Source organism: Phlebotomus papatasi, chromosome 3, assembly GCF_024763615.1.
Source record: "Phlebotomus papatasi isolate M1 chromosome 3, Ppap_2.1, whole genome shotgun sequence".
Lineage (NCBI taxonomy): Eukaryota > Metazoa > Arthropoda > Insecta > Diptera > Psychodidae > Phlebotomus > Phlebotomus papatasi.
Genome location: NC_077224.1, coordinates 82715602 through 82736738, shown reverse-complemented (window position 1 = coordinate 82736738; position 21137 = coordinate 82715602). Strand labels below are relative to the sequence as shown.

Here is a 21137-nt window from a genome sequence, read left to right as displayed (position 1 = left end):
TATCGACTTTTCTTTGCGTTAGTTCCTGTCATGACTATTCGTTTGCTTTGGACCACGACGAAGACTGGGGAAAACAGTCGAGCCCGGAACCAAAACAAAGAAAAGTCGATAATGCAGAAGCATTTGAAAACAGTCATGTGCAGAAAAAAATGTTCAGGGAAAAGACTTCCTCTTTCATTTTTCATTGGATTACCACCATTATTGTGAAGAGAAATTAAAAGTCTAATAAGAAGCGGCGAGACTCTAGCGACATACGCTCAACGGTCATTTAATTCAAATTACTTTCATGAAATGCATTAAATCGCACTCAGAATTAGATAGAGAATTTCGTGGACTTTGACAATCCGTTTTTATCTCAATTAATTTGTATTGAAGATTTTCCAAAAGTTTAGATTTTCTAAACTTGTGTTTCTTGTATATGTGACGTTCTCAAGATTTCCTCAAAAGGTTAATAAGTTTTTTTTACATACACACTGCGCACAACACAGACAATGATGATAAGATGATAATTAGGCACTAGAAAACAATTTCTTTGCTTTTTTCCAAGTTGTAATCCTTCTGGAGCTTAAACGGTAAAAGATATCAATGTCTGATCTTCGATGACCCCCATAAAAGAACCGATATTATCTCCAAATTCTTTTTCATTTTCCCCTCACCCTCTCCAATACTGTTTCTTTTGGTTTATTTCGAAAACTACACTATATAAGTATTTTATTTTCGGATATACTTTATAAGTGGTCTAAGCGAACATTTCGTCCAAACATACCTATCACCGGAAAATTCGCCATTTTGAATTATTGAAGTTCAACTTTTGAGGGTTAATTTTTTTAACCGTTTTGGTTAAATTCGGATTTTTTCGAGAGATATTGACGTTTCTTCTCCTGCTTTATAATTCCCAATCGGTAATAATTTGGTCAAGTAATCGTAATTGATTTATGTTTCTCGACTACCCTTTTCATTTGTGCATAGGCATGTTACTAGTGTCACAAACATTCTAACATGCACACATCTTAAGCAATTTTCTAGTTCGGAATTGATTGAATAAACCTTTATACAACCAAAAATCATGCGAAAAGTTAATTCATGGATGGTTCTAGCCAGGGGCATGACATTTCCCATGTTTCCCAAATGTTTCTGGTGTGCCGAAAAAACTTTTAAGTTTATTAGATGTTTTCTGTCATTGTAGAATGAATTAGCAAATAATACTAATACAAAATAAAAGCCAATTTAATAACGAAGAGGCAACCGAAAACCCCAAATTGGCAACCTAAGTAGTTTTGGAGATATCTTGTTAAATGTGTACGAAAACAGGCAAAAATTTGCACTAAAATCGGGCGCATTTTTCAGAGCTAATGTCACTCCCCTGGTTCTAGCTCCTTAATAGGAAATTTACGATGAGAAAAAACTACTCAGTTTTAAAAGATCTTAGCAATGAGCCTCCAAATTGGGTATTCAGACTCCTACAAGAAACAAAAAAGATAAGAATAGAAACAAGAAATTTAAATGTAATTTCAAATATTAGTAAATTAATACTCTTGGTGCAATTTATGTAAAAGGAGCTCATTGATGAACTGCTTATAGAGCCACTAAAAGATGCTTCAGTGGCGTTAAATGGGAGCATTGAGTGTTAATTGAACTGTAAGAATATCTATCCCGAAGGCATAGAATTAGTATTATCGCATCAGAATTACTCCATCGCATAACGCAATCGTTCATTATGAAAATCCATCATACCAAATATTCATATTCAAAATAATGTACTAATCAAATTTCCTCAATTCGTCTGAATGAAAACAACTTTAACGTATTTCTTCCAGCCATAACTTTTATTTCTTAGTAATCAAGGAGAAGGAACAACGTCAAATCAATGGCTCAGAGACACACACACACATTACAAAAGAGATGGGCAGGAAATAGTCAGGATGATTTGATGTGAAATGCTTTTTAAATGTCCATCTCCAAGTCAGCATCGTATCGTTTTCCCCATCCTGATGACAGTCGATTCCAGTTATTGGTGGACCTCTTGCCCCACAATCCCTTGAGATTATTCCATCCTGGCTCACGTTTGCCCCAGGCGCTTCGAAATTTATTCCAGTCACCTGATCCTGCATTCACCCTCTTGCCCCAAGCCCCATTTATCGCTTTCCATGTCCGTTTTTGCCCGACCAGGGGCATTTGCTGCCCACCAGCAATAGCCTCCAGTCGAGCATCGTCAACATCGTCGAAATCGTCCGGCCAGCGTTTGCCCCAGGACGCCTGGAGATTGTTCCACGAGGAGCGCTTGGAGTCTCCGGCATCCTCATCGGGGATTTCTAAAGTGTTCGTGGCCATCCATAGTCCCCACAGGAACACCAAAGTCAATCCCACGCCACGATTCATCGGCAAAATCTGCAAGAAAAGTTATTTGTGGTTAGTTCGGTTTTAAGGAAAGCTAAGCAAAGCTGGGACGCTTTGGCATGTTTTTTTTTTTAAATATTATTTCCCTATTTAGGGTAAGTGTGCCAAATTCCGGCCAGCTTGTAATTTCGGCCACATTTTTTGTTCCTCGAATTTCATTGAATTTTTAGTTTTTGCATACTCTAGAAATAATACAACGAAAAAAATAACAAAAAATGTCGCTTCGACGAACAAGATGATCTAAAAAAGTCATTAGAAGAATTCCAGAAAGGCAAGGAACTGTGAAAATGAAGGTGGCCGAAATAGGCCACAAATGTAATGTGTACATTTTTATGCATTTTAGAATGTATTAAGAGTGAATTTAGAAATAATAAAGACTATAGACTACCTACAAGGTTCCAAGGAACACTACTTATAAAAACAGTAACAAATAAATTCAATTTGTATTAAAAATATTACATTTCAAACATAAGACTTTGACGATTGCATGCAACTATGCCGAAATTTGGTACACTTACCCTAAATTATTAATATTATTATTAAAGCTAGTAACAAGAATGGATCAGCTTATTATAGGTGAGATTGTTAACGTGAGCTAACTCGGAATGCATGCAAATTTGATTTAGAGCTGAAGTTGGGAGACGCCATTCAGTTATCTTGAATCAAATTCGTGAAATTATACAAATTTTGTATTTAAAACAAAATATCAAGGATTTGGATGAACTGGCAGAAAAGTGATATATGGGTGAAATGTAGACCAGAATGTTCTCTATAATTTTGCCGAAGAACATTGATTAATTCACACATTAATCAATAATTCAATAATACATTGAATCATTGATTAATCTGAAGCCGAGATAATCGAGGTTGTTTGTTTCTCAACTCGTTTTTTCGACCAGGTCGCTTCAAGTGTTCATTTGATGAACTTCAACTATATCAAAGAATTGTTGTCTTTTGTGAGACTTTCCATTTAAAACCCTATTTTAAGTGTCTTGGTCGAGTAGAGGCAGTCAAATTGGCATCTAAGTGATTTCAAAGCGTTATTATGGGAAAAATCAATTTTTTCACACTTAAACGGCAAAATCGGACAGATCGCATTATCTGATCGAAAAATAATGTATGGACGAAATATAGAGACAAATGTCTTCTACAATTATGTCAAAGTAATCATCAAAATAGGTTAAGCACGTGTCGAGATAATTGAGGTTATGTGATATTGAAATTGGTTTTTTGACTGTAGCGCCCCTAGTATTGGTCCCACGAAGTTCAAATGTTTTATACAGTTGTAGCATTTGGTGAGATCTTTCGTTTAAGCCCTCACTCATCAAAATCGATCACATAGAACCGGAGATATGATTTTTTGAATTTCGTGATCTTTGGCCCCTCATATCTCCGGTTCTATTGAAACCAGAGCGCACTTACGCCCCATTTTGTAAACGTCCTAGACTGGACTACAACATACTAAAATTTCATTAACTTGCACAAAGGAATTTTTGAGAAAAATTAGTTTGAATTTTGATGAATTCTGACGCTATCGCAGCGCTACCTGTGGAGACTTTTTGAACTTCCATCTGAAAGTGCTCATCGAGACGAAACCAAAAAGGTAAAATTTAGGTCGATATGTTAGTTAGAACCGGAGATAGAGGCCGGTCAATATTCGAACTTTGACCCCTTATAGCTCGGGTCAGGGGTTTTAGATCGTTTTAAGTATTTTTTTGTTTGATAGGTATAATTAGCAGCTACAACATACTAAAATTTCAGCCCGATTCATAAAGGAATTTTTGAGTTATTTAACTCAGAAAATTAAAAAATCTTCTTTTTAAAAATAGCGCCCCTAGCGGTGGTTTTATGAACTTGCGATGTTAGAAAGGGAAGTGGCATTTCACGAGAGCTTTCCAAAAAGCCCTCACTTTTTAAATTCTGACAATTAGAACCGGAGTTATGGCCATTTTAAGAAATTTTTTTTGGACCCTTATAGCTCGGGTCAGGGGGGTCGGGGGACCTTAAGTTTGGTATTGATGGAAAGCTCTAAGGCCCAGCTATAACATAATAAAATTTGAGTCCGCTGAATGCCATAGGGGCGGAGCTATTGAGAAAACAAAAAAAGGGGGGTCTTCAAAATGGCGGAAGGAGGGGTGGGGGTGGGGGTCAATGCACCATGTTGCAATTTTCAGCCGATATTTAACCTTTGCCAAAAACCGCAAGTCGATATCTTTTTTAGTTTACGAGCTATTAAGCTCCAAAGAGCGGCCGGCCAGCCGGCCTGGAACGTAAATTAGCCACATATATATTCGTGATCAGGAAGTGGCGAAACACATTTTGGCCAAGTTTGAGGTCGATCGGACGACATGAAATTTTGTTAGGATTATAGTAGGTGAGATTGTTAAGAATCTCACCTAATATTATTACGTCGGTTCCTTACCATAAAAAGTGTTAAAGTTATGAGGAAAAAAAGTTATCGCACCCTCTTTTTTTTCTCAGTGTAGGGACTTACGAAATGCTCGTAAATCGTACAATCCAGAGAAAAGTTTGTAAAAGTTTGTACATTTTCACAAACATTGTTCGTAACATGATCACTTGACGAACAATTTTTTTTTGTTTTTTTTTCAGAAATATTTGTACGTAAAAGTTCGTAAATGTTTGTAAACACATAAGAAAGTGATCGTAAAATTCTGTTATTTGCTCGTAAAGTTTTGCCAGACAGATAAAAATGTACGAACAAATGTTTGTAAAAAAAACGAATCAAACGATCATATTACGAACAATGTTAGTGAAAAAGTACAAACTTATACGAACTTATTAGTGCGTTATACGACTAATTATATAGTTATATAGAGTAATTAAATCCTTGCAAAGAAAAATTTCATTTTCTGGTTAAGTCTGCCCCGGTCTCTACTGAGTAAATGTATGCATGATATGGCCATAAACTATACCTTTACCCTACAAAAAAAAGGCTTAACCCTTTAAGGACGATTGGAACACCGGTGTCCCATAAAGAAAATAATTTTTCTTGACTACCTAAAGTTATTTTTTTCTTATGTCTGTACATAATTGTAAAGTAGAAGGTTAAGTGAATCTAGAATATTTTTTGCAAGTCTGTAGCTATTTGCTATGCAGTAAATATTTAAGCTCAAAAATGGCGAATTTTTAAATTCTTAAATTCATAATTGATTTTCTTTATTTTTTATACTTCCAATTTTTTTTAAGCGAAACCCTTTTGGCAATAAAAACTACAATAAGGTAAAGTACCCTCTAGTCGGCCGGTTCCTCAACTCGGCCAGTTGAATTATTTAACCAATTTTTTAACGTTTTATAGTCAATTTCTATGAAACTTTCACTGATTTACGTTATATATAATATAATACACCTTATAATGTTAAATCGGTAAGACCATATTATAACAAATCTAAGTAAATTGAATAAATAGTAGCACTGGCCGAGTTGAGAAACCGGCCGACTAGAGGGTACTTTACCTTACTCATACGTAATATTTTTCATTAAAGCGAAAAATATTATTCATTGGTATTGTCAGAAAAATTATTTAAATTTTTGGGCTATTTTTGTCCCTATCGTTCATAGAAGCACAAAATATATCGAATCAGACTCTGTTGGACTTTCCAAGGTTAGATGTAAAACTTACAATTGATTATATTTCTCAATTCAATTCTTATTGCTGATTTTCATTCCGTAAAAAGTGTCTCGTTGTTAAAGGGTTAATGGAAAAATGAACAAGCTGACAAGACAGAGAAAATCTTAAAAACAAATTGAGTTTGACCTCCTAAACCTCATTAAATATCTTTTTTTTATTAATCCTTTTGGACAAATAGGAGAAGGTGGGGTTACTTTAAGCTATGGGCTATATTGTTATACGATTTTTTCGCATTTTTCTAATGGAAAATGTGTTTTAACATAATGCAATTTGGATAGACAAAATAATTGTGGATCTAAATAAAATAATTGTAAGGACCAGCTTTATTTTAGCTCAAAACAGCCCCACCTCCCCCTAATGCAGAGCCTTTGCCGAATACGTACAATGCATTTGTCAAGAAAGGGTTGCATAATTTTAAATTCCTAAACTTAAACGTAGGGAGATTTCTTCAGTAAATTGCTTGGTGCCCTTAAAGGGTTAAAGGTTAATGGTTGCTTAACACATTGAACTACAATAAGAAAATATGAAACATACAAGACTTTGATGCTACTCTAGAAGTTCTGTGGTGTAGGATGTCAGTTTTTAGAGAAAAAAAAATCAGAACAACTCTTGACATGCCACACCCCAATGATCCTCTGCACATTTGCTGCATCAATGCATACGTTAGCATTGTACCTGAGTATGCCTCATGGACTGGCAGATGCAACAATTTTTTTGTGTATTAGTAGCTTTTGGAGTAATAATCCTTTCTGAATGATTCTTAAAGCCTGGCAATGGTCCAATTGGATCCATGAGAATAAATGTGTTGTGGAAGTTGTCGGTCAGTCGGAAAATCTAATGATTTTTCCATCATTTCATCAGCCAAACAATTCTTCTCTGGTGAATCCATCTGGTGATGGGTGCATGCTGGGACAACACAAGTTTTCCTTTTGCACTGACCCCCATCAATGTCCGATACTGTGAGCTTTTTCCTCATCGATATCTCACACCTTTTGGCGCCAATTTCCACCGCATCATGGATCTCAGCATGACAACGAGAAGGAGTGGTCCGGGGGTGGGTTTTGTGGGAGTTTGGGGGAGGTGCGTAAAGTTAAATTAAATACATTATTTATGTTCCTCAGCTAATTTGCACCCGTGGTGTTTTCAATGATTAGGAAGAGGCTGATGTTGAGGCTAAAAGGTTGGGGATTGCTGTAAATTGTGGCTAAAGAATGATGGAAGATTATTTTAGGAGGTAGGATTCTGGTATTGTCTAAGTTTTAGAGAAGGGTGTTTGAGAAGTGATTTGTGTTTTAAACAAAAAAGGCGGTATAATTTAGATGCATTTCTGTGGTTTTAGAATCCATCCACAAAATTGTATTTGAGGAGCAATTTGTGGTCACTTTGGAGCTCCAACCATTTTCACACAATTTTCTCTACCAATAATACCATCTACCACTTGATGGATTGTGCCTGGACATATTTTATAATAACTTTCAATCATATTCACCACACAAAATATATACCAAGGAGAAGCAGTTGAATAAATCTCGCCTTTTTATGCATCGCCACACAATCAAAAATTCCAGGGATTTGTAACTCAAGTGCTTGGAAAAATTCAACCACCTCCCACTCTATACTCTCCCGGGGCAGAAAGGATCCTCCACATATTGCTATCGTCCCATCCCAGAAAATTCCTTATTTCCTAATTCACTTACACTCTTGGTCAAATTGTCCTCTTGAATTCCTCAATGGTCCTCTTGGTTGAATTTTTGGGCACTTTCTGGGAGTCTCTCTCAGCAGATACCTATCTCACTGCTCCTCTCAAAGCACTATCCTCTTAATCACACTTACAGGCCATTCACGGTTTTCTAAATTAAACTTAACCACCGTGTTGGATGGTGTTTGGCTGCAGAAATCGTTGGTGAATGTTGGAATTTATGAACTGATATCGCTCTTTTATATCATTCTTGAGGCACTTTCTGGCGCATGTTCACACCGCAAACGAGATCAAAATCGCACGCAATTGAGCCCACGTAAAAGGATGCCCTCATCAGGCGACTGGGATTTGTCCAAGTCTTTCGCGGATATATGGATTAATTTCTCAGAAAAAAAGGACCCTCAGCATCCGGTTCAATTATGGCATAATTTCTGACCGTACCTTAATCATCCAAAATTATGAAATAGTGCTAAAGGTGTTTCCCATCCTCCCTTCATGAGAATTCGTCCAAATAGGATGCATTTCGCACCATCTGGCTGCTATAAAAGCGGATTAGAGGCCTAGGTTGATTTTTTACAAGAAGTAGCATTGATCCATTTCGCGGTTGACATCATAAATCAGCGATTTACAGCCCGCAATATAAAATTATGGTGACGAATTTTGTGATAAGATGCAGATGAGTAGTTTTTATTTAATAAAAAAAACACAGTATGAGTGCATGATTATGAATGACCAAGCAATGTGTAGGCAGAAGAGGAATCCAATAACTATTTATGAATAAATTATTATTAATGAATTCGTATGTTCAGTACATACTGCTTTTGGTTGAAAACTTAAAAAAAAATTGTGAAATAAGAAGTTGCTTAAGAATTAAGAATAAATATTTATGCACATTTTAGATTATTTCAGCATGAGTAACAAACATACGGACAAATAAGAAAGTAAATTCGAGAAACGTATGTCATTTGCGGGTGAATTACCGGTTCATTACCGATTAGTGCCCCACTTCCCCCTGAATTTCAGAATTCATTATAGACATACAAGAAGACAAATAGCTTACGAAAACCAAAAATTAGTAAAATGAACGTACATTAGGGTGTTTAAATTTTTTTTTTTGTTTTCGAATACCTAACCTGTCAAAATATTCTATATAATGAGACAACAAAATACTTCTTAGACATGAAATTTATTTAACGCGGTCTAGAGGTTTCGCATCGGCCTTGGAGATGGCGGGGTCGTCGACGGGTCTAGAGGCCAAATAGTTAGAGATAGCGACTTAAGATCTTCGGGGGACCCCCATAAATCTAATCTCTAATTTTCTCCCACCTCTTCCCTTCCCCACCAAAACCAGTTTTTTCGGGATTGCTCGAAAATGTGTCATTCGTTTTTTTGTCATTATCGGATATTTTTAGATATTACCCAGACGGACATTTTATCCTTATACGAAAACACCGTTGAATCATTTCTAATAACGATTTTTCAAGGTCAAAGGTTAAAAAGACCCTAAAAAGCGCAGCGAACCGGTTCCAATTGGTTACGAATCGGTAATGAACCGGATAACCACTTTTTTTTAATCTGAAATTCAGTTATATTACTCCTAAGGTATTTTACCCATATTCTAAAATCCTTTTCTTTTGACACCTTTCCTCCACAATTTTTTTGCAATAAAAAAAACTTTATTTCACGTAAATTTTCCACGATGCTCTTTTTTATTATTTTTTTAAATCTTAATTTTCCTTTTTTATTATTTTAACACTCTCTAACATTGTGTGTAAAACTCGCATAGCAAACTAGAATCGTGTTTGAAACACGCGCAGTGCAAGCACAAAATGCTCTCTAGAATCGTGTTTAAAATACGCACAGCGTAAGCATAAAACGCTCTATAAGATTGTGAGTAAAACACGCACAGCGCTAGCACAAAGCAGTTGCTAAGATGGTGTAAAAAACACGCACGGCGTAAACATAAAGCACACACAGCGCAAGCAAAAAACGCTCTGTAAAATCGTGTGCAAAATACGAACAGCCCAAGCACAAAACAAGCTCCGAGAACGTAAATAAGACAATATTTCGACGGCTTCATTCCATACTATTCTAACCGTGCCATCACACTAAGATTTTTTCAATTTGTAAATTCTAATTTGTTTCAGATGAATTGTGCCTATGTGTTATTTTGCATTAAAAATCATTTGAATTGATAGATTTTCGCTTATTTATTCACATAAACTTGCATATTTACATTTACTTGGCCTCATGTTTAAATATGCTAAAATAGGATAGGGGAAAGGCTCATAATTTTGTCCAGTTTCTAAATTGGGACACTATGAGGGTAAAATTGGACATTAAAAATAAATTGATTAAAATTATGGATTTTTATTCCAATATTTGATGAATAATGAATTCTATCTAAATATTTGTTCTTTTCGGAAGATTTTAACACTAAATACGTTAAATTTTGAATATAGTTTGAGTTTGAGTTGAAATTGCTTTGTTGAAAATTCAGTCTGAGCAATTGCTTACGAGAAATGACAGAACTTCTTTTTTACTTGACTCTTATTTACCTGTGGTGAAGTACGAACAATGTTTCTTCGCTTTTTTTCGCGAGTCAAATTCACCTCTACATATCAATTCATTTTTAAACGTATTAAGACTAATTTTAGTAAAAACAAAGTTTCTAAACAACCCTTTCTGAAAAGAGAGTAACAAAAAAAGTCAATTAGTATTGAAAATATCGCCCTTCAAACTTGGAACATCGATGGTTATAAGCAGACTGTCCAAAATTATGAGCACTTACCCTACATAATTTTAATTTATTTACAGTAGACTCTCGTTTATCCGTGGAACGGGACCGAAATGTTACACGGATTTTGAGAGTGATACACATCAAATTGTTTGAAATCTAACGATTTTTTTGTTTACATTGCAAATTTATGGAGTGAATTCTGATCTGACTGAATCGACATTCTCTCTAAACATGCGTACTGTCCAAAAAAGTTACAATGAGAAAGAATTAGCAGTAGATAGAGCACATTTGCTTTAACAAAAAAACCCAAAACGGGTAAAATATGTCAACAAAATTTTTAAAATTCAACTGTCTCACGGATTTTTTTATGTCACCCGGAAAAAGAGTCCACGGATAAGCGAGAGTCTACTGTATTTCCATGGCCGAAATTACACTTAAAGTGGCCGAAATTAGAAGCTGGCCAAAATTTGGCACACTACCTCTATTCAATTTTTTCGAAAAAAATTACACGGGCAGCATAGGAAAACCGTCAACTTCGAAGAGCTCTCATGAAAAGTTGTCATTCTGAAATAGAGTAGTATGAAATGGAATCTTCAATTTATCAATATTTATATTTATGAAATATTTATCAACCTGATTCAAAAATGTTTTTCTCAAATTTTAAGCAAGAAAAATTTTATTTTGTGGCTAATACTGCTCCAGTCTCTCTTACGTCCATTTTATTTGCGTCTACATTGACTTCGCTTGACACATAATTGAAAGAAATAAGTTTTTCCTATCAATAGACCAACAAATTCTACGGTGTTTTGTATTTTATAGCATTAAAAATCAAAAGTTTCTAAGATGATCTAAATTAAAATGAAAATCTTACCTTACTGTAGCCTTCCAAGTGACTTGGAAATCCTTCATTTACTTTAGAAAACTCTCCTCGTTCAGTATCACAAACTTTTTCTTCACGTTACCTGACAAACATCAAAAAATGAATAATTATAAGGTAAAGCAAGATGTAGGGAAGGAACTTCAAGGAAATATGCTGCTAAATTGTAACTAAAAGCGTATTGCGAAACAATGTTGCAAGTTCAGCAAGGACAAGAAGATTGAAGAACTTTTCAAGAGGGATCTTTAACGGTTGAGTCGATTCAAATAAAATGTAGTTGCTCATTTTAGCGACCCTGGCGCCATCTATTGGATGGATAATGAACTAAGTGGATAAAGCGGGAAAGAAAATGATTGATCGGGTTTCTTTTGGTGAAATATCGTGCAAGAGAATAAGAACATAAAGTACGAAAAATGAATTATGCAAAAGAATAAGAGAACCCAGAATTATCATTTAAATATGATTTATTAACTGACATTCTTATATATCATTCATAATGAGAAAAAATTATAATTAGTTACAATTTATCATATAACGATATGAAATTTAAATATTTATTTCTTTTCATTAAAATTAAATACTACATTAGTCTTTTCATCATTTTATGAATGTAAGATAAGTTTTCTTTTTATTAACATTCGTCAGTGAAGAGGGGGGGAAGGAAGATAGAGAACATTGGGAAATTTATTTCAATACTTCCATCCTAAAATATTGTGCCTCTATTTGTTTTTAGAACTCTTTTATTCTCACACGTGTTAAATAATTTTCTTTTTTGAACATTAAAGCAATTTTCTTTCATACTTTCAATTTTATTTGTAATACATTCTCTTTTAACGAGAAAACTTTACACTTCTTGCTAAAGGAGATTGAAGAGAAAAAAATAATAATACAAAAAAGAACTTTGGGAAGTTTTCTCTCGTATATTATAGACAATTTTCTTTTTTTACAACAGATTGCATTTAACTTTTTTTCTCAAATCATCCATCAGCAGAATTTTTATTTATTTATTTTTTTTTAATGTTTTTAGAGCCTTTTATCTAGCTCAATAAAATTAATATGAAAATAATTATCAATACTCTCTTTGTGTAGCCTCTTATTAGAAAAATTAAATATCGCAGGATACTCACTTGGTTGCATCTCTATCATGTCCCAAAAAACAATTTTACCATCTCTTGTAGACCGGAGACAGATCGAGAGTCAAGTTTTTCAGCACGATATTCCTGGCTGTTGAACGTGTTTGGCGAGATGATCGAATAATCTCCAGCACAAGTCCACGACAATCATTGCAAACAGCCATCAGTTCCCCCCTGAGTCCCTCCTTCTGCTCAGCCGTTAGCATCGTAAATCTATTTCTGCAAAAGCCACCAGACATTGACATTGAAAAGAGATTGACAATTTGGGAAAGAAAAGGGACAAGAACCTTCTGTCCAGGGTACTGCTGTTGGAATGAGGCCGAGCTGGGCTCTGCGGTGGAAGACTTCGTGGTCCTTCCATGCTCCTTGACATTATCGAGGAGGTTCTCGTGGCTGAAATGGGATCTTTGAGGGTTGATGGAACTGCATCTGCCACAATGCTCGATCCAGGTGTACTTGAAGCTGATCTCTGGTGCTTAGGAGACGACGGAGCACTTCCCACAGTGTTGCGAGTCTTAAAAACGAAAGTTCTTCATGAAGAATCGTGTTTCATAGAAAAAAGCGCGGTAAAATCATCTGGCAACCCTAAATAAAATTTGACAGCAATTGGAAACGCGAGCGCCAACTGACGGAAATATTTGAAAATTTGCTATGTAAGCCCTTCTGGCAAATTTGTCAGTCTTTTTGTGGAAAGCGTGGCGTGACGTGCAGTTGTGTAATTCTTTTAGGAAAGGAATCTGCGTTTAGCTTAACTCCTTGGGAGACGATCAAGCTAAGTCCTGATTCAGGATAAAGATTGTTATAACTTGGTTGTAAACTCGTGAAATAGCTTGAGAGTGATGGAAGCAAACGGAGGCCGCATGAGTTAAAGGAGCATCAACACATAAACACTCGTGTTGCAATTTATTGAAATATAATAATAATAATAATATGTTTATTCCATCATCAAATCTCAGATTGCGACTGCCGACCAACTTCACAACCGGTCTCCCCAAGTAAACGGCAGAAACCTTGGTTCACAGACCGTATAAGCCGAAAATTTAGTACAAATGTAATTCAAAACAAAATTCAATATAAAATTTTATGAGAACAATCTCACTTATAGGGAGAGGAAGGGAAGTCATAGGCAGGCAGATGAGACAGATGGGCTAAGAAACAACAGGCTCACAAGGTGGCTCATTTTGTTGCTACTGAGTTCGAGATACGAATTTTAATTGTCTAATTTAGATTATAGAATTTCAAGATTATAAGGATGAGAAGAGAGAGATAGATAAAAAAAGGTCAGGGAGAAGACGAGACTGAGAGTGCGAGAGCGCGAAAAATTCATTGCAGAAGGAGCAGAAAAAGGAAAAAAAATACGAAGATAGGAAAAAACCAAAAAAAAAATCAAAATATAAGCAAATAAAAGCATAGCCGATTCGGCGGCAAGAGCAACTCTTAGGGCATTACTTGTGGTTTCTGTCTACTAATGGCCTCCTCGCAAAAACATCAAATATTACAAAATGATTTCGAAAAACCACAAAATTAAAAATATTCTTCCCTGCTCCCGGAGTTTTCGAGCAGAGGCTATGCATTTTTATTACGCTTTATCACAGTGAAAATGTCCTTGTGAAACGGTCTTGCCATTTGCACCACTGAGATCCCCTGTCCTGAGATGATTACACCCTCCGAAGCATCCGGAAGGAGTTCTCGTCCTTGATTTTCTTGTAATATCTGGTTTAATTTCTTCCTAATTTGCCCTAATTTCCTTTTCATATCTCAATGAAAATTCATAGAAATCGATCCCTAAATGTATATTTTTCAACGGAAAAGCGTAATAATTCGTCCTTCTCAGCCGGATATTAAAAATTTGATTGATTCTCTGATGTGCTAACTGTGTCAACACCTCTCAGAAGACGGTAAACAGCACTGAACTAAAGGTTTCCTCTTTAAAATTTCATGCTATAATCGCCGTGCGTTTTGCGAATCATTTTTCAACAATACATCATGGGTCAGATTCATCAAAGAACATTGGAAAATATCGAATTGTACACTTCCGTCTTCAAGCTATTACAAATTTACTAAAGCTACTAAAACTATATGAAGAAGTTTTCTTCATTGGCCCAATGCCTGCTTGCAGCTGCTCTGGAAGCCCTATAAGGCATCTTCTGAACGAGAAAGCGGACACTGAGCACGAGATACACTTGAGCTAAATGACTTAGTCTTCGACGTGCTGAGTTTATCCTGGAACCAACCGGAAACTGAAGAGAAAAGATATTCTAAATCTCAACTAGGGGGTGACATTAGCTCTGAAAAATGCGACCAGTTTTAGTGTAATTTATTCCCTGTTTTCGTACACATTTCACAAGATATCTCCGAAACTACGTAGGTTGCCAATTTGGGCTTTTTGGTTGTCCTTTCCATATTAAATTGGCTTTTATTTTGCATTTGTAGTTTTTGCTAATTCATTCCACACTGGCAGAAATACCGAATAAACTCCAAAGTTTTTTCGACACGCTAGAAACATATGGGAAACATAGGAAACGTCATGCGTCTGATCTCAACGATATAATCTCAGAGGAACTATAACCGGACATTTTTGTATACTAAATCAAATGACACGTAAATATCCTATTCTAGCTATGACAAGTGACTCTACATGTATTCTGTGTTCTGAGATCAATACGACAGACTACCAGTATGACCTTGATCTGGTCGCTAGATGTGACGTTAAAGTTTTCACGGATGACTCAGAGAAAGGTGGGAAGTCTGATCCGGGGTTTGTATGGACAAACCAAAATATATAGAGGTATCCATTAGTGTGGGGCAATTTGCAACAGCTTTCACTGTAGAAATCTTTGCTGTGGTGCCAGCATTTTTTTGCCTTCTGAATCATGGAGTAGAAAACAAGGACATATGCATTGCATCGGACAGCAAAAAGAGCTTTAAGAGAAATTGTAGAGGGATCAACTGATTCATTATTGAAAAAGGGAGCAAGAAATTACCTCAGTAAATTCTCAGCACATAATAGAATTATTTTGTTCTGGGTCGCATAACACGCAGATATCCTGGGAAATGAGATTGCGGACAGGCTATTGAAACTCGGTAGGGAAAGTACTGTCATAGGATCTGGACATGTGATAGGAGTGCGCAAAGAAATAAAGAATGATGAATTAAAAAACATTGTTCTTAAGGAACACAAGAAATATTGGGACAACATAAATGTCTGCAGATGCACAAAGCCTCTGAATACTAATTCAATGAACATTTTTGGGCAATTATTGGAATTTCCTAGGAAATCTACAAGAACTATCATTGGATTGCTTACACTCCGGAGTACAGATGGTGCACAGTGGAGCACTTTCTGGGAGACTGTCCAGCGCTATCTTCGCTTAGACCGCATTATATTTGGTTAGCAGCCTACGCCTATCGATCCTCCGCCACGTCAGAAAAGTGTTCGGAGTCGATCAAAAGACGAATCGAAAAACGATTCTTAATTTCTTCCTGAGACGGGTTTTGTAGTGGTCCGCGGTTTAGTATTCACTAAGGATTTCTCGTAGACGCAAGAATACCGATACGTGACTTTAGCTATTTCCAAACAAACTATAGACGATTCTAGAACCAATTACAGCCTTTCTCTGCCACCTGGGACGTGCCCGATGGGTATCCCAACCGAAATACCGGAATACTTCGGTTGATTGTCATCAGTGTTAAATCAACGGCAAACAATCCGAATCGCATCAATTTATTCCTTTATCAGAATTGGTTGGTCAGAATTGTTCAAAGTTTATGTAGAATTAATGTGTATCCTTTTACGAATTTAAGGATATAGAATTGATATCCTTACATTACATAGATAGACTACGCCTTCAAGTGTCTTCCTAATAAAAATATTTTGTAACTTACCTTCCTGTCTGACTCTGGCCTCAAGAGCCGCTCCATCAGCGACCGCGGGAAGGACTCCATGTCCACGCCAGACGAACCATGTCCGTAGTGACTGGGAGATGGAGCTCCGGAAGCCGTAGGACTGCTCACCAGAGACGGCGACAGAAGCATCACCGGAACATTGCGGAAATGTTCCGTTGGAATCCTCATCTAAATATAAAAAGTTTTAAGTGAGATTTTTGCGACTTCTCGCAGTTAACAGCGGCGGAGGATTTTCTTACTTTTGAGTAGCATTTGGAACAAACAGTTTTTTGACACAGCTTACAGAGAACACCCCATGGGCCAAAAATGCTAAAGCGTGTCTTTAAGCACAGGAAGCAGACCTTTTGAGAGCGAACAGAGAAAAAGTTCCTGAGGCAGGCTGTTGATATTTGGGGAATTGAGGACAGATCAGACTTACCTTTCTCTTCTCAACATCTTCCTTAATCTTCACTTCAACTGGAAGAAGTTCCAGGTCCGCTTTGGTTATCACTGATCTGATATGCATGATCTCCTTGAGGGTTAGCGATAGGCGATCACTAATACTCGCCTGACCCTCCTTCCATTCCTTCTCATCCAAGCTGTTTTTCGACCAGGTCTCCATGGATGTGAGATTGTCAGCAACCACAGTGACGGATGTATGTTCAGATTGTCGCGATTCTGGACGAGATGGTGGCATTGATTGACATTCCGAGATACCCTGATGGCATCCGACAATTGTATGTCGTCGCATTGAAGCTCTTCTGGATTCACATTGCGTGGCCAAGTCGTAGGCTGGAAGAAGTCATTGGGAACATTGAAGGATTCTTCTGGGAACTATTTTAGAAGCAATTGAAAGAAGACATGCATTCAAAATGGCTGCGTTCAGTAATAATCTTTAGATTAATTCGAAGATCAAACAGCATAGCTTCAAAAGGAAGTTCACGTGCTCGCCGCTTGAGCGCTTTCTATTCGAACTTTCAATTTTTGACACGTGACAAAGTAGCTGCTGCGGTAGATTTTCTGGTTATAGGGACGCGATTGACAGCTACAACGCAACAAGTTTTAATTTCTAGTTTTGTGATATTTTTAAAAGTAATTAGTTGAAAGTTTAGTTATTAAAACATTCTCAAGGTATTTTTAAAGAGTCCTTCGAGTCGGAAAAGCCTAAACTTAAACCGCAAAGAGCTGTCAAATCAGAAAGATTATTACTGAACGCATTTTAACTGATCCACTATTAAAGACTCAATCTGAGTTGTAATATTTTATTCGTATTAAATAAGGCTCATATTGAAGCAAATAATAACTCTAGAAGCAAATTTTAGACACATAAAACAATAAGAAATTAGCTCATAAATCAAATTAAATTATTGTACTAATAAAACAAAACTAAACATTTGATATTGATTTGAAATAACAATAAAATTAAATTTATTAGACTCTTATTTACATTCTAAAGCCGTGTCACAAAATCTGTGATATTCATCGTGAGTGATTGTGTTTCCTGAAACAACAATTAATACTTTGTGTTGATCGACAGATCATTCAAAATTAGCTTTATAATCTTAAATTGAGCCTTTTTTAAAGAACTCAACAAAAACGTCTAAAGAAAAAAATTTTGATTTACTGGTCCTTCGTAGAACGGTATTGACACTGTTGGGATTATTTTCATTGTTGGCAGTCGAATCATCGCCTTTCCTTCCACTCCCAGATGACCCACCAGCATTTCTCAGCACAACACCATCATCATCATCTCTGGGCTGATAGCAAAGATCCTCATCCTATTGGTCAAAATACCAAATAAAAATTCATAAACATGGCTAAACTTTCGCTGCCAGAAGCTCATTTTGGGAGAGAAACTAAAACTTGATTTCCTTATTATGGAAATTTTGTACAAAATATTTTTCCACAAGTCACGATTGGAATTTTTTCTCCTTCAATCGTCGTAATTCTTAACCAAAAGAAACAACATACCCATTTGAAAAAAACCTCTCTCTCTCTCTCAGCAAGAAACATTTTTTTTGCACAATTGTATCTGCTGCGTATTCAGTAATCCTACAATTAAACCACATTTCTTGTGGAATACACATTATTCTTCCAAATGAAGGTACACAAATTGCGTAATAGCAAAATTCTCATGCGAATTTCAAAATAGCAACTGTGAAATGCCCTCTTGGTCGTAGATATTAAAAGAAGAATGCACAATTTGTGAAAAAAGACCTCAATACTCTCAAGTGTTAAGACAATTGACGCGTTCTAGTCTAATTTGCATGGACATAAGAAGCTATTTTTTTGACTCTAACCAAGGGGTTTTTATCTCTTTTAATTTGCCATTGTTCTGCCATTTGGATAAGAGGTTATTTTGCGATGTGAGGTTATGTTGAACACAAATGCAAATTTTAACAGAAAAAAGTTTTCAGTGAATCAACTGTTGGCCATGTTTGTCTTTCGAAGATTCTAACCTTAATTATTTACGCGGATTTTATAAAGCTGTCAGAAAATTTTGAAAAAGTGGGGCAGAGCCAGGGAAACTATCTCTCAGCGATGAGGGAGATTGACAGGATCGATTCTTTTGAGTATTCTATATCTTGGAGGATCGTATGCTTCCTGGCTAAATGGTTAGAATGTACAGTGATTCTTGACTGATATCTGGTACTTAAGTATGACATTTATTCGTAAATTGACAGTTATACTGGCATTTTACAATTTTTCGAAACTGTTTGCATTGAAACCTTTGCAGAATGCTTTATTTGATTTATTTGGAGAACTTCATATATGGATGTCGTACGTCCAAATTGCTTTAATTTTTGCATTGTAAAGTAAGTCATTAAAGCAAGGGGTGAGCAAGAACCATTTGAAACCGAATAAACGTCAAAATAATTTTGTCTAATAGGGAAATTCTGTAACAGTACGGCAATGTCATATGACAAAATCTTCATAATAAATTCTGGAGTAGGACAACATTGAAACCCAGTGTGCAGCTAATGACCATTGTAAACAGCTCTGTGAAGGTCTCAACAACTAACATGAGTCGGATTTTCGATTAGTTCCTCCAAATTTACCACATAAAAAATTTTAAATGTGTCATATGACATTGCCATACTGTTACAGAATTCCCCCTACAGATAGCGTTTTCACCATTGACGTACAGATTTCATTTGACGTTTGTTCGGTTTCAAACGGTTCTAGCTCACGGCTGTATGGACCTGAGTGAGTCCGACAGCCTAAACGTAAAACAGAAGCTGAAGAAGAAGTTCACCTTTTAAAATCTTGCTAAAACTAAGGAAGTTAATTCATATTCATTATAATAATTTAGTTCATATACTGCTTTTGTACAATAATGCTCGTAATTCTCTTGCTTTAATACTGTAACGATTTTATATGTGATTTTTCGCTTTAACTTTATAATTCTTGCGAGCAACGCATATAAAATTACAACCAAGAGGACTTCCGGTGTTTTTCCTGGACCTGGCAGCTCATCGTTGCCCTCCCTTTAAGTTATTCGTGTGGGTTTCTTAGTTTCTTGAGTTATTCGTTTCTTATTCTGAGCGATCGATATGACAAATTATCATGGTAAGATTCAAAAGCAGGACAATATTAAAATGCGACGAGCATCGGTCATTGGAAAAAGTTTTATGAAGCTCTTAGTGATTGATATTAATCGTATTTTTTGTATAGTTTCCGAGAATTTACCCAATAAAAATGCTTAAATTTGTCATATGACTTTGTCATACTGCTACAGAATTCCCCTCCCTGTCAGCAATTTTACTTAGCAAAAACCATGTACGGGTATGGATAGCAAATTACTGTACAAGAATTCCCAAATTCCAAAAGACATACGTGGAGTGGAAGGCTATCTCTTAGATCTGTTAGAGCTCACTAATTTTTAAGGTTATGATCGTAAGAAGAAATGATTAAAATTCTATCCACTGCATCTTATTAAATTCCAACTAAAAAATTCTTTTGAAATGTATTTGATAATCAAATAAATACTAATTATTCAAATTAAAGTTTTCGCTACTGTTTTTGAGGAATACTGAAAGGAAAACACCCCAAAGTACTTCACTAACCATTTCACTAACTAATTAATGATAAAAATTTTACTCAGTGAGATGAGATGTTTTTTCCTGTGAAATATGAAATTGTTTTTGAGGTTAAGAACCACTACATTGCAATAGAATCTCTCAAATCTGAACGACGAACGCCGACGGACGGTTGAATTTAAAATGTCGATTGTGAGGTTATGTTAAAAAAAATTGTGTTGTGGATAATTGAAAACAATATTTCTGCGCTGCTTTTTGAGTATTAACTCCTGAGTATCTTGAACTTGGAAGGTGAGAAATGTCAGAAATACTCCCCAAGCTTTCGAATTTAGAAGACTACTACTTTTTTCACTAAATTTATTTCAGAACAATGTAAAACAGCTCTTCGGCATTTTACAGTTGAAAACAGTTTTACATATTTAGCTCTTTACGAGTAATACTGTCAAGAAACTCTAATTGTGATGAAGATATTTCGTAAAATATGCATCTTCAAGGTTATTTTAAACATAACCTCACTTTGCAAAGTGACATTTTCTACTTCATTCTACAGTAGACTCTTCGATATCCAGCACTTCGATATCCGGGTGACAGCTGCCAAACACTGGCGGTTGATATAATTCAAAATTATTTTCACTAAACATGAAGTTTGTCCAGAGTGAATTAAAGTATTATTAACATTGTATCGAAGTTTTTAATACATAATTGTGATAAAAAATG

At 35.8% G+C, this 21137-nt stretch overlaps 2 protein-coding genes across 5 annotated transcripts in view; both read right to left on the bottom strand.

The window, feature by feature from the left end:
• Positions 1 to 1811: 1811 nt before the first annotated feature.
• LOC129806087 (prothoracicostatic peptides) lies at positions 1812 to 11392 on the bottom strand. Its single transcript, XM_055854418.1, has 2 exons — positions 11357 to 11392; positions 1812 to 2388 (listed from the first exon to the last, which is right to left on the bottom strand). Exon 2 carries the CDS (start codon positions 2377 to 2379, stop codon positions 1945 to 1947), a length of 435 nt encoding a protein of 144 aa, XP_055710393.1. The 5' UTR covers positions 2380 to 2388; positions 11357 to 11392; the 3' UTR covers positions 1812 to 1944.
• A 416-nt stretch (positions 11393 to 11808) lies between these two features.
• LOC129806068 (protein spire) overlaps positions 11809 to 21137 on the bottom strand; it is a 79493-nt gene continuing 70164 nt past the window's right edge. For 2 of the 4 annotated variants that reach the window (XM_055854389.1, XM_055854390.1), the window contains 7 exons: positions 18005 to 18158; positions 17828 to 17881; positions 16820 to 17172; positions 16641 to 16742; positions 16381 to 16569; positions 12783 to 13009; positions 11809 to 12714 (listed from right to left, as the gene is read on the bottom strand). In XM_055854389.1, coding sequence (XP_055710364.1) covers positions 12525 to 12714; positions 12783 to 13009; positions 16381 to 16569; positions 16641 to 16742; positions 16820 to 17172; positions 17828 to 17881; positions 18005 to 18158 — 1269 coding nt within the window. In that variant the 3' untranslated portion in view covers positions 11809 to 12524. The remainder of the gene's footprint in view (positions 12715 to 12782; positions 13010 to 16380; positions 16570 to 16640; positions 16743 to 16819; positions 17173 to 17827; positions 17882 to 18004; positions 18159 to 21137) is intronic. The other 2 variants (XM_055854391.1, XM_055854393.1) reach the window with 1 other exon arrangement.

Coding starts and splice junctions, on each gene's coding strand:
- LOC129806087 (XM_055854418.1), bottom strand. CDS start 2,379: ATGAATCGTGGCGTGGGATTGACTTTGGTGTTCCTGTGGGGACTATGG.